This window comes from Myotis davidii, unplaced genomic scaffold (genome assembly GCF_000327345.1).
Source record: "Myotis davidii unplaced genomic scaffold, ASM32734v1 scaffold1238, whole genome shotgun sequence".
Taxonomy (NCBI): domain Eukaryota; kingdom Metazoa; phylum Chordata; class Mammalia; order Chiroptera; family Vespertilionidae; genus Myotis; species Myotis davidii.
Window position 1 is genome coordinate 183,877 of NW_006289106.1, and position 15,841 is coordinate 199,717.

Below are 15,841 nucleotides of genomic sequence, written 5' to 3' on the forward strand. Positions count from 1 at the left end.
CGGCGGGGCCCCGCGCAGCAGCTCAGCCCCCTTTTCCTCTGGTCTGTGACGCGAGAAACTCTCTCAGCCCCTTGGGCGCCGGGCCGTTTTGATTGATAGCTTGGGGGGTGGGGGGTGGGGGCTGCGGGGAGATCACTGGCCCCTTAGTAGTGCTCCTGGGGGCCGCGGACCTCCTCTCTAGAAATAGATCCCAATTCAAGCCCATCCTTGAGCCCGAAGCTAGGACCCAATCCATTTTATGCCCGAAATATGTCATTGAGTCATGAAATTGTTGATGTTCCACCATTTATGACCTATTAAAATGTCAGTTTCATAAGGTTCGACCTAATACATGTCAAAGACGATCACCTGTGTTTATTTTTTCTGACCCAGATTTTCCAGGCCACACCTTTGGTCTTTATCCACCCCGGACCCCTTGTCCTTAGAGAATCCGCATTTTCCCTTTGCCACACCTCTCTCCATGATCTCTGCATTTCTTTAGTTCAGCAGTTGTTTAATTTCGGTTTCTCCCTCTCTACCAGGAGCCCCAAAGACGCTAATGGTGCACTGCTTTACACCCCGGACCTGAACAGCACCAGGCAAACAGCAGTCACTAAGTCTATAACTCCTGGAGTGAACCGTGAACTCTCATGCTTTGCTCCCGTTCTGTTGACATGATCTACGGAACAGGAAGAACCCAAGCTGGCCCCTACGCGGCCTCATTGCTGCCCCTCCTCATGTGGAAACACTGGCTTCTACCTTCCAGGAATTTCCAGTTTCACCGCGGCACTTTCCGGCCAGTCCCCCACCCAGTAAGCTCCCTCCGTGGGCTACAAGTGGCCTTTGAGTCCCTGAAATGGGGCTGGCGTGAGTCGGGCTGTGCTGTTAAACACGAAGTGCGTTTTGTGCGTTTTGAAGACTGAGGGGCGGGGAAAAGGGTCAAGTTTCTCACTAAGAACTTTTTCTATTGATTAGATGTTAAAATGATGATATTTTAGCCCAGCTGGTGTAGCTCAGTGGTTGAGTGTTGACCTATGGAGCAGGAGGTCATGGTTTGATTCCCAGTCAGGGCATATGCCCAGGTTGCAGGTATGTGCAGGAGGCAGCCGATCAATGATTCTCTCTCATCACTGATGTTTCTATCTCTCTCTCCCTCTCCCTTCCTCTATGAAATCAATAGAAAATATATTTAAAAATGATATTTTAGATAAATATGGGCTAAATAAATACATTATTAAGCTCTCGCCTGTTTGGTTCAGTGGACGAAGAATTGGCCTGCAGCCCTAACCGGTTTGGTTCAGTGGATAGAGTGTCGGCCTGCAGACTCAAGGGTCCCAGGTTCGATTCCGGGCAAGGGCATGTACCTTGGTTGTGGGCACACCCCCAGTAGGGAGTGTACAGGAGGCAGCTGGTTGATGTTTCTCTCTCATCGATGTTTCTGACTCTCTGTCTCTCTCCCTTCCTCTCTGTAAAAAATCAATAAAATATATTTAAAAAAAAAATTTCTTAAATGGCACATGCCTGGGTTGTGGGCTCGGTCCCCAGTGGGGGATGTGCAGGAGGTGGCCAATCGGTTGATTCTCTCTCATCATTGATGTTTCTCTCTCTCTCTCCCTCTCCTTTCCTCTCTAAAAGCAATAAAAAATATATTTTTAAAACATTAAAATTAATTCCACCTGTTTAATTTTATTTTAGTATTCCATCCCATCCCATGCTATTCTGTTCCATTCTATGAGATGTCAGGACATTTAAAGTTACACATGCAACTTGCATTGTAATTTCTATTCGATAACTGTGGCCTTGAGAAAACACAGCCTACCATAATGACAACAGAAACAATAATAATAGTGGACTGAAAAAATACAGAAAAACTTCCTGAATAATAATAATAGTGGACTGACTGACTGCTCTAGCTACTCAGGTATGTTGCCACATTCAAGCCTTCCAAGAGAGCTACAAGTGGGGATAGTTGTCTCTGTTTCTCAGACGAAGAAACGGAGGCTTGGAGAGTTGGAGTCCTGGCCTGAGCTCACCCCGACTGGGAAAACCTAGACTTAGTGGACCATCCCTTTCCTGCAAAGGATTTGAAAAAGAGACCCCTGGGGAAGTAGTAACGGGTAGGAGAGAGGAAGGGAGAACTTCCACAAAACCTATGTTTCAGGTGGAAAACGACCCAGGTCCAGCTTTTCCTGGCCTCCCCACCCCCTTCAGCATCTGGTATGTGATGGTGCGAGTAAGCCCAGGTCCCTCTCACTGAGAATGCTTCCGTGGGCATCCAGGATGCTGAGCCAGAGAAGTCACTCCCTGCCAGTGGAAGAGAGGATGTTTAGGAGGAACTGAGAATCTGTTATCACAGAGTAGAGATGTTTTATTTTATTCTCTAACAATAGAGATTAATGTGTCATCATTCCCATCTTCTGGGTGACCAAACAGAGGCACAGAAAGATCGGGTAACCTGCCCAATATCCCTAGCAGAAAGGGTAGGGCCAGGATAGCAGGATAGAAGCCTGGGAGGGTGAGCAGACCCTGTCACATTGGCTGGGGATCAAATGCACTGAGTTTGGCATATACCAAGTGTGGGGAGCCGATATAGGGTTAAGCCTCGGACTGACCTGTGGGACAAGTCTTCTTCCGAGTCTTAAACAACCCAATTTGAGAGGTGGCCGCTGATTTACACGCGCTGTCATTTAAAAAATAAAAATGGGGGAATTTGCTGGAAGCCGGTCCATCCTTGTTGCTTGACACAGTCGCTGCGGGGAAGGAACATCTACACAGCATATGTTTCAAGGGACCTGGCATACTGTTCTTAATATGTTTGCTCCCCTTCTTAGCACTATGTGTTCTAGCCAGGGCCACCTCCCCGAGTAAGGACTTATAAAGAACTTGGACTAAGACTGTCAGTAATAAATTTGGGACTTGTTGGGCCCACATCCCCAGGGGTCTGCCCACCAGGGAAAGCACCAAAGCCTATACCCCTGGAGATCCACCGACACAGGGCAGTCCCAGGGAAGGCAAGCAGCGGGGCTGGGAGGACATAACCTTTACTGGGTAGGATAATCTCCTTCAGTCACTTCCTTGCAGACTATCAGTAGAGCAGTGACCTTGGAATAGCTCTTGTAATGGAACACAGAGATTAACCTAGACAGGATTAAACTCAACAGAACTAGATAGAGACAGGATTATGGAAATGAAACTAGGAACTGTAGAAGGTTACCCAAAACATACCATGATGTGATTATAGAGGCATGCTTACAGGATCAAATGGTATAAATACAGATGTAAGAGGACAATAAAAGAGAACCTAACCATGCTGATCAGCTGAAACCCCCTCCCTCCCCCCCCAAAACCTGGCTAAGATGATCAACTGAACACTGCCTCCGTGTCATTCCTTCTTCGCCAACTCTGTCCACACCTTTGGGAACCCCTGGACCTGTTGGGGCTGGACCCCAACAACCAAGATTCTATTCTGATCCCCTGATCTTACAGAGAAGGGGAATGAGGCCCAGAGAGGATCAGAAAGTTGCTCAAGGCCACACAGTGATCCTAGGAGAATGTGTGAGGTCAGAAAGGCCCTTGGGAAGATGAGGGTGCCCCCAGGAGGAAGTCACTAGGCCCATTTCAAGTCTGCCCTCTTAGGAAAGAAGTTGGGAAGGGGGTTCCAGCTACCCTTGTGGTCCCTTTCCCAGGGCAGCCAGCGAGCTGGGGTTTCAGTGAAATAGAAGCCACTTTTATTTCCCCAGCCGGCTGTGAGCTCACTGTCTAGGCATCCGCAGCTCCTGACCCCAAACCCACGTGTCCTTAAGACTCACGGGAAATGGGACAACCCTGGAGGCTCAGATGAGGGAGAACAAAGTCCCTAGCTGTGGCCACCCCCACCCTAATTTTCTGAGGATCGCTCCCTTTGCCAGGCCCCTGTGCACCCCCATGCCCCTGTTGACTCAGGCAGGAAACCAGCCGGGGCAGTTTCACTTCCTGGTCCCCACAGCCCCTCTGGCCTGCCCTGCTGGCAAGATTTGCTTCTTACATTTTTTTTTCTTTCCTTTTAGAACACAAGTTCATGGGCAGTGTCAGGGCCCTGCCAGGAAAAACGGTCATTCAGGCAGAGGGGGAAGGTGGAGGCAGGGAAGAGAAAAAGGCTTGGGGAAGAATAATTGTGTCTGAAAAGCCACATTTAATGGCTGCCGTGTGTCTGGGGAGAGCCCGGAGGGACAGGCCTAGAGGTGGGACCTGGGCTCCCGTCTGCCCCACAGGACACAAGGGCAGCTAATATTCACACCTGCAAGTCCCATGGCCTTAAGGCTCCTGAATTCTCCATTCTCAGGATCCCATTTAACAGATGGGGAAACTAAGGCTCAGAGAGGTGAAGGGACTTGGTCACAGAGAGGAAGTGGCAGAAATTGGCATAGAAGGAAAGGGGTGGGATTTTCCAAAGTCTGGGGCTCTTGACTACAGCATTAATGGGAGGTTTGTGGGCCAGTGAAAGGATGGAAGGAAAAGTCAGGCAGGGCAGTGGCTGCAGGGGAAAATGTGCCTATTAGGGGAGTCTGAGGGGTGGGGTAATGGGGAAACAAGTGGGTTGACATTCCAGACCCCATACCTGTCACACCTGAATGACATTCCTTGCCCAAAGCTCATCCTGTCCCAGCCATTGATCTTTGGAGATTCTGGAGAAAAGTTAATTTTCAGGAGGGTGAAATCTGCTCTTACATATAAAAATGAACATGTGCCGTAGCCGGTTTGGCTCAGTTGATAGTGCCGGCCTGTGGACTAAAAGGTCCCGGGATTGATTTCGGTCAGGGGCACATGCCCGGGTTGCGGGCTCAATCCCCAGTAGGAGGCGTACAAGGAGGCAGCTGATCAGTGATTCTCATCATGGATGTTTTTATCTCTCTCTTCCTCTCCCTTCCTTTCTGAAATCAATAAAAATATTTTTAAAAAACATGAATGTGTTAACATTTTTTTAAAAATATATTTTTTACAGAGAGGAAGGGAGAGGGATAGAGAGTTAGAAACATCGATGAGAGAGTAACATTGATCAACTGCCTCCTGCACCCCCCCGCCACTGGGGATGTGCCCGAAACCAAGGTACATGCCCTTGACTGGAATCGAACCTGGGACCTTTCAGTCCACAGGCTGACGCTCTATTCACTGAGCCAAACCGGTTAGGGCTGTGATAACATTTTTATGGAACTCACGTGGGATCCAGGCAGATGTTATATGTTATACATGTGGAGGCAAACTGATTTTACCACTAGGGAGGACTGTCAATGGAACCTCTGTTGGAAGAGCTGGAATTTGAAAGTCTTCAGATAAGAGTGTTTTGGTATTACTATCAGCTGTTTACAATTTAGAGCAGTAAAATCTTTCAAAGAAAATGCTAATGCTAATGCTAATACTATGAATCAGACAGCCAGGGAGGGTGTGTTGTATAGAGATGATGCACTGAGTGATGGTAACTGAGTCACTGAAACTGCAAAATTTTCTTTGCAGGCCCTGGCAGGCTTGGCTCAGTGGATAAAGCGTCAGCCTGCGGACCAAAGGGTCCCGGGTCCGATTCCGGTCAAGGGCACGTACCTCGGTTGCAGGCTCCTTCCCGGCCTGGGCCCTTCCTGGTCAAGGCGCTTGCAGGAGGCCACCAATAGATGTGCTTCTTTCACATCGATATTTCTCTCTCTTCCACTCTCTAAAAGTCAATGGAAAAATATCCTCACGTGAGAATTAAAAAACAAGTAAGTTTTTTCTTTGCAGAAATAATTCCTTCATTTAACAAACACCTAGAGCAGTGGTTCTCAACCTTGGCTGCACATGAGAATCACCTGGGAATCTTGTTAAAATTCTGATTTCTGGGCCCCATCCTCCGGAAATTCTGTTTCTTTGTTACCAATGTTGTGGCCTCATCCCATAATGAAGAAACAGAATTTCCGGAGGATGAGGCCCAGAAATCAGGATTTTAACAAGATTCCCAGGTGATTCTCATGTGCAGCCAAGGCTGAGAACCACTGACCTAGAGAGACAGAAAGCAAATCAGTGGGTGCCAGGGAGGGGAAGGGGGAACAGGCAGTGACAGCTACTGGGGATAGGTCATCTTTTCAGTGCTAATTTTCGGGTAGTCCCAAAAACATTGTGAATGCACAAAATGCCACTGAATTGCATACTTCTAAGTGTTAATTTTATGTGTTTTAACCACACACACATACACAAAAGCTGGGAGAGCAATTTCACGCACAAAAAACCCTACTTTACATCTCAAAGAATTGAGAGCTGTGGTAGCAGAGCCTGAACTGAAGGACTTTCCAGTTTGGTTTCCTTGGGCCCGGCCTGGTCACTGTGCTGAGACCTCCCGCTCACCCCCAACGGAGGGAGAGCAGGGCGGTCACCAGGCCAGAGCTCCCGGCAGCAGACTCGAGTGAGGATTTGGGGAAGGGGTGCTCAGGATGAAGCAGAAGAAGAATCTTGGTGTGGGAAGAGAGGCGGGGGATGGTCAGCTGAGCACACACTGGGACTCAGCCAGTGGCGGGTTCAAGTACTGGCTCTGGAGTGTACTTGGGATGAAGTGATGTGCAGAAAGCACTAGAACAATGCCTGGGCCATAGACATTCTAAATATTTTGACTTTATTTTAATAGATAGAGGTGGCTGTGAGCAGTTCGTAAGTGCATTCTGGTTTAATCAACACCTGTCCTCCAGATGGGAAAATGGCTCCCATATCTCCTGGCTTGTACCAGGCAGAGGGGTGACCTAGGCAGGTAAGGAGGTAAGTGAGTCGCCTGGGGTTGGAGGGAAGATTCTCCACAAGCTCCCAGGATGGACGTGCAGAAGGTCAATCACCCCTCCCTGAGTATGTGGTTGGTCTCCTGAAGACATGGCCGAGGCTGACCAGGTCAGTGCGCCTGGCCTCTGGCCCTGGCCTGCTCACAGAGCCTGTCACTGCAAGAGGAATGACAAAGCCAGGTTTATTGCTCCAATTAAACCAGCGGACACAGAAACCCAGGGAGGACGGTACAAGAAGTTGGTGAACATTTCCTCAAGGCCACTGCTGAATTCCTGGCACCTGGGAAACTGACCCATGCACTACAGACGTGCTGGTCACCTGCTCACAGGCCAGCTCCCCCCCTCCCCCCCCAATTCCAAAGTTCGAGCTGCAACACAAGGCTCTGGGGAGCAGGCTCCTTCTGTCCATGGTGCTGCCTGCGGAGTCCGCTGCAGAGGTCTGAGCATGGAGGCAGGGCTGCGTCCTTAGGAACGGGTCTTGGTGGAGGAAGAGGCTGCCTACTTCTTCTTGGCGGGGGCTTTCAGCAGCGCCAGCTTCTTGGGCAGGCTGGTGCTGGCTTTCATCACCACATCATGTTCAATCTTCTTCCGGATCCCGACCTCCAGGTCCTGAAGGGGCAACCGAGGGGCAATCAGACTGGATCTGAGGCCCAGGGAGTGAGCGAGGTCCTGACCTGGGGCTGGATCAGTGACGCCCCGCCCCCTGAAACAGCACCTGAGAGTCCGGAGGCTGTGGTTTAAGTCCTGCGTTTGACCCACACTCTTTGTGGTGTTACACACACACACACACACACACACACACACACACACACTCCTTTCTCATCCCTGGACCTCAGCTTCCAAACTTCTGCTCGCTCCCATTTCACTGAAGGGGAAATCGAGGCTCCTGCAGGGAGGAGACAGTTGCCCAGGGTTCGCAAACCACATGAGAGGAGACTGGACCCTGGCATGCCTAGAGTCTCTGGTCTCAGTCCATGGACAGTCCCTCCTGTCCCATGTCATCTCCGCTTTGCACATGGGGAACTGGGGCTCTGAGACAGGGATGTGAGCAAGTAAAGGCACAGGGGTTAGAAGCCAAGTGTGTCTGGGTCCCAAACTGGTAGTTTAATCACATTCCCCAAACCATCCCCCTGCCCTGCCTGTATGAACTCCAACGCCACGACCCCGCCACAGCCAGCACCGCATGCCAGGGCACCGGAGACACAACAACAAAGAGGACACAGGAGACCCTCTGCCTTCAGTGAGCTGACATCCGGTGCATGTGTGGGGACAATGTAAATGCCATTGTTACGTTACATTATGTTAAACTGCTGAAGGAGGAGAAACGGTAGGTGTTACAGAGAAAAGAAAATAAGGGTGAGTGAGTGTGTGTGGGGGGAGGAGCTGGGGGCCGCCAGGAGGAACAAACTGCTCCGAAGCAACACTTGCAGTGGGACCTGACTCAGAGGAAGGGAGCCATGTGGATTTGGGGCAGAAGAAATAGCCAGTGCAAAGCTGAAGTGCGACAAGGAGCAGTTAAAGGGCCAGTGAGGCTGGAGGGAGCAAGGGGGAGAGTGGGAGGAGAGGGCAGGGAAGTGAGGGGGGGCATAGTGTATAGGGCTTTGTGGAGGACTTGGTCGTCGCCCCCCCTCCCCCCACCCTCAAATGAGGTAGAGCCACCAGGGTCCTGAGCAGAGAAAGCAACAGGATTGGACTTTTAAGTGCTCACAGGCGCCCTCTGGCTGCTATGGGGGATGGTGGGGGGCAGATCAGGGAGGAGAGGGTAAGGGGAGATCCTGGATGATCCCGAATATTTTGAAATTTGGTAGGACAGACTCTTCCTAAATGAAGACTGGAGGTAAGCAGGCTGCTGGGGACCCAGGTCTGGGAAAACCGAGGCTCTGGGGAAACGAAACAATTTGATGAAGGTTACACACTACTTCAGTGATGGTGAACCAATGACACGCGTGTCAGAAGTGACACGCAAACTCATTTTTTTGGTTGATTTTTCTTTGTTAAATGGCATTTAAATATGTAAAATAAATATCAAAAATATAAGTGTTTTACTATGGTTGCAAATACCAAAAAATTTCTATATGTGACACGGCACCAGAGTTAAGTTAGGGTTTTTCAAAATGCTGACACGCCGAGCTCAAAAGGTTCACCATCACTGCCCTAGTTAGTGTGGGTTACAACCCAAAATCAGATCTGACGCCACCAAAATGTTTTAATTTTCTGTAACTTCTTAAGCTTACCCCTAGAAATGACAATAACCAACACGGCTAATGTTTCTTTGTGCCTGCGCTGTTCTCAGCGCTCTACAGGAGCCCTATGGCCCTGAATCCTTACAACTCTGTTTCACGGGTAAGAGGCTCATGGTGAACAAATACAGCCAAACCTCGGTTCTCGAATGTGTCCGATCTTGGACAATTCGGTCCTCAACCAAGTTCACAGAAAAAATGTCTCGGTTTTGGACCAGACAACCCTTTCATGCCTCTCAGGCAATAGACAAAGGAGAAAGTGCTTTTGTTGGTGGTGAAAAGGACGATTAGCACAATTTTAAAACACAAAGAGGTCATCGAGAGTGCTAATGTTGCTAAGGGTGTGAAAGAAGCAATGATCACAGGCAACTGAGGCAGGAAAACTTGCTTTGGATAAAGGAAAAGCCGTTGGCCACTGACAGCATTTCGGAGGCAGGGACACACCAAGCAGCTCCGATGCCGGATGCTGACCTGAAAGACATCCCTGGAATGAATGCTAAAGTGACTTAAGGTCAGTAGGGGGTGTTTCCGTAAACTTAAGAAAAAAGTGTTTAAATTATACATGAAACAGTACTTTAGACATATACTATGTATAAGAAAGGTTTTAAAAAAAGGGAATCATCTGTGGGTCTGGAATGGATTAAATTTACATGATTTCTAATGGGCAAAACGACTGGGTCTTCGAACGAATCGCTTCTTGAACAAATGAAGTTCGAGAACCGAGGTTCCACTGTATTACCCATGGACTGCGATCTGCCTCCAGCACCGCCTTCGTGCACAGCAGCTGAGTGAGTGCGGAATACGTTCCGCGCGCCAGGCCGTGCTTCGACGTTGGCGACCGATGCTCCAAAGGTTTCCTTGAACCCGCGGTCGCCAACCTTTCGGACCGCGCGGACCACCGGGAGGCGACCGCTGAGAGGCCCGCGGAACAACAGGTGAGGGTCCTGTCCACACCGCACGCGGGAGGCTGAGTCGGGAATTCTCCAGGATCCATCCGCGGATCCTGACTTCATCCCCGACCCCGCCCTGCACCGACCTCCAGGCTCCAACCCTCGCCCCCCGCACGACCCCGCTCACCTTCTTGAGCTTTCGCTGTTGCACAACACGCACCTTCTTGGGAGCGATAACACGACCTGGGGGAGACACCCTCGCGTGAGGTCAGGGCGCCCAGGCCCACCCCGCCCACCCCGCGCAGCCCCCGGCCCGCTCCTCACCTCCCTTCCTCGGGCCCCGGCTGCGCTCCGAGGCCGCCGCCGCCTTGCTCTTGGCCGGCTTCTGCGCCTGGAACTTGCGCTGCCCCTGCGCCATGACGGAACGTGCGCAGGAAAAAGCCGGGCTGACACTTGTAACCGGAAGACGCAGGGCACGATGGGATACACTGGGGCCAAGACGCGCATGGGCGCATGGGAAACAACGTGGCAAAGAGTTGGCGTTCTGACAAAGACGGTACTTTATTGACAGCGTTTGGCAAAAACTTGAAAAGGGAAGGTTACAATGACAAACTGATGTTCACTGGGCGCTCATGCTTTGTAAAACGTATAGTTTTATGCACTTTGTATGTAAAATTCAGTCCAGAACAAAAATGAGGTAAGTTAGGCACTTACTGGTGCAAAATTTAAGGGTACCCAAAAATTCTGTAATCAAGATAGTGTTTTCAACATTTAAAAGTAACATTTTAATATTAAAAAAAAATCAAGCCGTGAAACTACTGCTTGTAGATTGGTGGTCTGATGTTGCAAATAAAGTTTTATTGGGACAAGGGCTGGTATCAGAGGTTAAGGTCAAGGTGTGCAAAGGTAGGCTTCCATTCTATTTAGTATCTTGGTATTTTGTTCCTCATGTATTTTCTTTTTAAAATATATATCTTATTGATTTTTTACAGAGAGGAAGGGAGAGGGATAGAGAGTTAGAAACATCGACGAGAGAAACAGGTATCAGCTGCCTCCTCTATACCCCCTACTGGGGATGTGCCCGCAGCCAAGGTACATGCCCTTGACCGGAATCGAACCTGGGACCCTTCAGTCCGCAGGCCGGCAATCTATCCACTGAGCCAAACCGGTTAGGGCTCATGTATTTTTCTTGCATTCATTTTGATTTTTAAAAATACTGCATGAAAGTATTATCTTGGTTACTAAGCTTTTTGGTGTCCCGTTTAAAATTTTGTGCCTAAGGTGTTACCCTAGTTCCGGTCCTGAGAGCAACCTAAGAAGGCCATAGGTATTGTCCCCGTTATAAATGAGGAAACCACAGCATGGAAAGGTGAGGTGACTTGGCCAAGATCACACAGCAGAGAGTGGCAGAACTGGGATGGGAACTTGGGTAGCCTGTCTCCAGCTGCTGCACTTTTAAGAGCCATGCAACGACTCTGTCTGCTATCCCTGCTCTAGGAAGAAGTGTAATTGGGGGAAGGTCAGCTTTGGGGCAGACTATTCAATACATTTTATTATAAAACCTAGGGGGATCGCCGAAACCGGTTTGGCTCAGTGGATAGAGCGTCGGCCTGCAGACTGAAAGGTCCCAGGTTCGATTCCGGTCAAGGGCATGTACCTGGGTTGCGGGCACATCCCCAGTGGGAGATGTGCAAGAGGCAGCTGATCGATGTTTCTCTCTCATCGATGTTTCTAACTCTCTCTCTCCCTTCCTCTCTGTAAAAAATCAATAAAATATATTTAAAAAAAAACCCTAGGGGGATGGAGAAGGGTATGGAGAGCCGGGTTGGTTACTTCTGGGGTCCATCTAATGTCCCCACCCTCAGGAGATGGTGGTGCTTAGGGCTGCCTGGAGTTCTTTGGGAGTAAAGACACCCAGCTCTGTGATGATGCCACCAGTGATGAGGTCATGGGGGGTGACATCGAAGGCAGGATTCCAAACCCCAATTCCTACAGGGGAGAGAAGGGAGGCAAGAAGGTAAGTATTTGCTTCTGTGAAAGTTCTCCAGTTGTCACCTGTCCCGCCACACCCATGGTGGTTGTTGGAGTTAGGGAATTCTGGAGAATCTGGGGATACTCACCCCAAAAGTGCACAAAGACATGGGCTTTGGTACCCAGTAACAAGTTTAGACTCCTCTCCGCATACCATTCCTGAATTGTCACTAAGAAGGTTTCAGTCTTATATATATCCATCCTACTCTTGCCTGGATCTCTTTTAGAACCTCCAAGAATCCACTCCAGGGCCTCTGCATGCCCTCTGCCCTCTGCCTCGAAGCTCTACCTCAGATATGCACAACTCAATGTTTCATTTCCTTCAGTCTTTGCTCAAATGTCACCTTTTCAGTGAGAAGGACTCTGATCATCTTGTCTAAACCCCCTGTACAGACACGTCCTTGCCTTGTTTACTTCTCCTCAGCCCTTACTTCCTATAATTGTGTTATTTATCTTATTGTCTGTCTCCCTGACCAATCTGTCAGCTCTGTGAGGGCATGGAGTTTTGTGTCTTTTTTCACTCCTCTATCCCAGCACTTAGCATTACTCAGGGGCTCAAAAACATTTGCTGAATGAAGTACTCAGCGTATACCACAATTTCTTACACAAGAGGCTGCAAACTGGTGGCCTGTAACTTTTTTCTCTGGCTCACAGCTGTTTATTTGTTAATCCTCACCTGAGGATATTTTTCCCCCATTAATATTTAGAAAGTAGAAAGGGGCAGGAGAGACAGAGAGAGAGAAACATGGATGTGAGAGACTGACTGAATGCTGGGGATCGAGCCTGCAACAGAGGTACATGCCCTGGACCGGAATCAAACTCGAGACAGTTCAGTCCAGGGGCTGGTGCTCTAACCATTGAGCAACCAGCTAGGGCAGGCTCACAGTTTTTTGAGTCCACTGAATTAGCTGCTACCTTTCAAAAGGTGGGAAATTTCATATATTAAAAAAATGTTTATTGATTTTTTACAGAGAGGAAGAGAGAGGGATAGAGAGTTAGAAACATCGATGAGAGAGAAACATCGATCAGCTGCCTCCTGCACACTCCCCACTGGGCATGTGCCCACAACCAAGGTACATGCCCTTGACCAGAATCGAACCTGGGACCCTTGAGTCCGCAGGCCGACGCTCTATCCACTGAGCCAAACCGGCTAGGGCTGTATAGTGTTTTTTAAAAAAATGTTTTTATTGACTTTAGAGTGAGGAAGGGAGAAACATCAATGAGAGAGCAAAACATCAATTAGTTGCCTCCCACACCGGCCCCAACTGGGGACTGAACCCACAACCTGTGCACATGCCCCGACCAGGAATCAAACCAGTGACCCCTTGGTGCATGGGACAACGCCCAACGAACTGAGCTACACTGGCCAGGGCTGTATAGTTTTGTTTTTTTAAAGCTTTTTCTTTTTAAAGTTATTTATTTTTTTGTTACTCCTCACCCAAGGATATTTTTCCATTGGTTTTTAGGGAAAGTGGAAGAGAAAGACAGAGAAACATTGATGTGAGAGAAACACATTGATTGGTTGCCTCCTGCACGAATCCCCAATGAGAGCCTGGGCTGGGGAGGAGCCTGCAACCAAGTTATGTGCCCTTGATTGAAATTGAATCTGGGATCTGCTGGTCCGCAGACCGACGCTCTATCATTAAGCCAAACAGGCTACAGCCCCCCATCTCTTTAAAAAAAAATTTTTTTTAGAGACAGGAAGGGAGGGAGGGAGAGAAGGATTGGAAACATCACTGTTGAGAATCATTAATCGGCTGCCTCCTGCATGCCCTCTATTACTCTGGATTAAGCCCAAAACCCAGGCATGTAGCCTGACTGGCAATCAAACCATGACCTCCTAGTTCATGGGTTGATGTTCCACCACTGATCCATACTAGCTGCGCTGTATATTGTTATTATTTTAAAAATATGTATATTTTTATTGATTTCAGAGAGGGAGAGAGATAGAAACATCAATAATGAGAGAGAATCATTGATTGGCTGCCTCCTGCACAACCCCCACTGGGGATCAAGTCCGCAACCTGGGCATGTGCCCTGTCTGAGAACTGAACTGTGGCTCCTGGTTCATAGGTGGATGCTTAACCACTGAGCAACACCAGTCAGGGTCCCTGTAGGGTCTCCAGGTCATGTGGGTTAATTCACTGAAGGCCCTGGGATTTATGAGGTAAGTCATAATAACAGCTCTTCTATAGATAGGAACACAGGGGCTCTTAGCAATGAGAGAACTTAGGCAACCTGCTCGTAGCTGCACAGCCAGGGAGCATGGGGAGGCTAAAAAATATCTGTGTCTCTTCATAGGCACTTGGCTGAACAGGATTCTTATTTGTTCTTCAGGTGAGGAAACCGTGGTAGAGAATGGCAAGACACTTTACTCAAGGTTTCTCAACTCAAGAGTAGGCCGGCCATTCTCACTTTGAATTTGACTTCCAACATGTTTCTGTTTCTAAAACTGGCTTGAAGTTGCTTGTGCCCTAGAAGGCTGATGACACCCCAAATGCGACTTGCCTCCTGTGAAGGGGATGGATACGTAACTGAAGGTGCCCAGATTCTGGTACCCCGCTGAGTGATGGCTTACCGGGTGCTGCAATCCTGACCCCGTTGACATCAGTCAGCTCCTGGCCGGGCCGCTCCTCAATGACGATCTGCTGGCCCATCTCCAGACGGAGGTCACATGAGGAGCTGGGGGCAGCTACGTAGAAGGGGATGCCATGGTACTTGGCGGCGATGGCCAGCTGGTAGGTGCCCACCTTGTTGGCTGTGTCACCATTGGCAACCACACGGTCAGCTCCCACAACAACAGCTGGGGAGCAAGATGTCGGGGGTCATCACCTGACCCTGGATGCCCGGAGCCCTGAGTGACGGTGCCCTGCCTGCCGGCACCTCACTGCTGACCTGACACGTCCCGGTGAGCCATGGTGGCTGCTGCCATGCTGTCGGTGATGAGGGTGGCGGGAATCTGCTCGTAGACCAGCTCGAAGGCTGTCAGCCGGGCCCCCTGGTTGTAGGGCCGGGTCTCCGTGCAGAAGACATGCTTCAGGCGGCCAAGGTTGTGCAGCGAGCGGATCACACCTGCAGGACCCGACTCACCAAAAGGCCAGGATGGGACAGAAAGGGACAGATGGGCAGGGTGGTGGCCCATTAGTTGGGGGCACAGATCTCCACAGGCTCCCCATCCCCAGGCCCTTGTGGTGGCTGTCCCTCTGTCCAGTGCATGTGCACTTAGAGAACACCTTCAGGTGAGTCCTTCCTGATCCTTCCATCTCACATAGCAACCTCCACACCTCTGACCTCTTTCCCGGTTTCTCCTCTTTAGTATTTATCACCTTCGGACACATCATATATATTGACTGACTTGCTTTTGTCTGTTCCTTCTACTTTCCTTTCCCATTGGCTGAGATTTTGTTCACTTTGTTCACTGCTGGCTCCCCTGCGCCTAGAACTGTGCCTGGCAAATAGTAGATGCTTAACAAATGTCTGCTGAGTGAATGAAAGAATGCTTGCGCTCATGAATGGTGGGACACATAGTAGGTGCTTAATAAATGCTGAGTGAATAAAGGAATGCATGCATGAATGGTAGGGCACAGAGTAGGTGCCAATATTTGTTGAGCAAATGAATGAATGATGTCTTGCCATCAAGGCCTGTCCCCAGGCCCCAAAGTGGGACCCAAGCAGGTAGAGAAATCTGGGGAATTTAGGATCAAGTGGAATCTGCTGCCTTGAGTCCCAGGACCTAGTTCCCCTTCTCCAGGTCACTGCTACCCCAATCGTTCCTGGGGGACCACTCCCTTTCTCTCAGTTCTCTTGAAATCCACATTCTGCCCATTCAGGACAGGTCCATCAAGTGGTTGACCTTGGATGGGCAGGTGACCCCATCGTAGCGCTGAGTTATAAGGAGTCTCTTCTGACATTGTTGGCATAGGCTCCTTTC

At 49.5% G+C, this 15,841-nt stretch overlaps 2 protein-coding genes across 2 annotated transcripts in view; both read right to left on the minus strand.

Annotated features, from left to right (window-relative positions):
* Positions 1 to 6,571: 6,571 nt before the first annotated feature.
* Positions 6,572 to 10,324, minus strand: LOC102768138 (chromosome unknown open reading frame, human C19orf53). Its single transcript, XM_006761392.2, has 3 exons — positions 10,204 to 10,324; positions 10,067 to 10,122; positions 6,572 to 7,358 (listed from the first exon to the last, which is right to left on the minus strand). Exons 1-3 carry the CDS (start codon positions 10,295 to 10,297, stop codon positions 7,248 to 7,250), a joined length of 261 nt encoding a protein of 86 aa, XP_006761455.2. The 5' UTR covers positions 10,298 to 10,324; the 3' UTR covers positions 6,572 to 7,247.
* Positions 10,325 to 11,036: 712 nt separating this feature from the next.
* Positions 11,037 to 15,841, minus strand: part of MRI1 (methylthioribose-1-phosphate isomerase 1) — a 6,038-nt gene continuing 1,233 nt past the window's right edge. The window contains 5 exon segments of the mRNA XM_015562415.1: positions 11,037 to 11,445; positions 11,676 to 11,743; positions 11,746 to 11,868; positions 14,489 to 14,713; positions 14,806 to 14,982. Of these exon segments, the coding sequence (XP_015417901.1) occupies positions 11,709 to 11,743; positions 11,746 to 11,868; positions 14,489 to 14,713; positions 14,806 to 14,982 (560 nt within the window). The 3' untranslated portion in view covers positions 11,037 to 11,445; positions 11,676 to 11,708.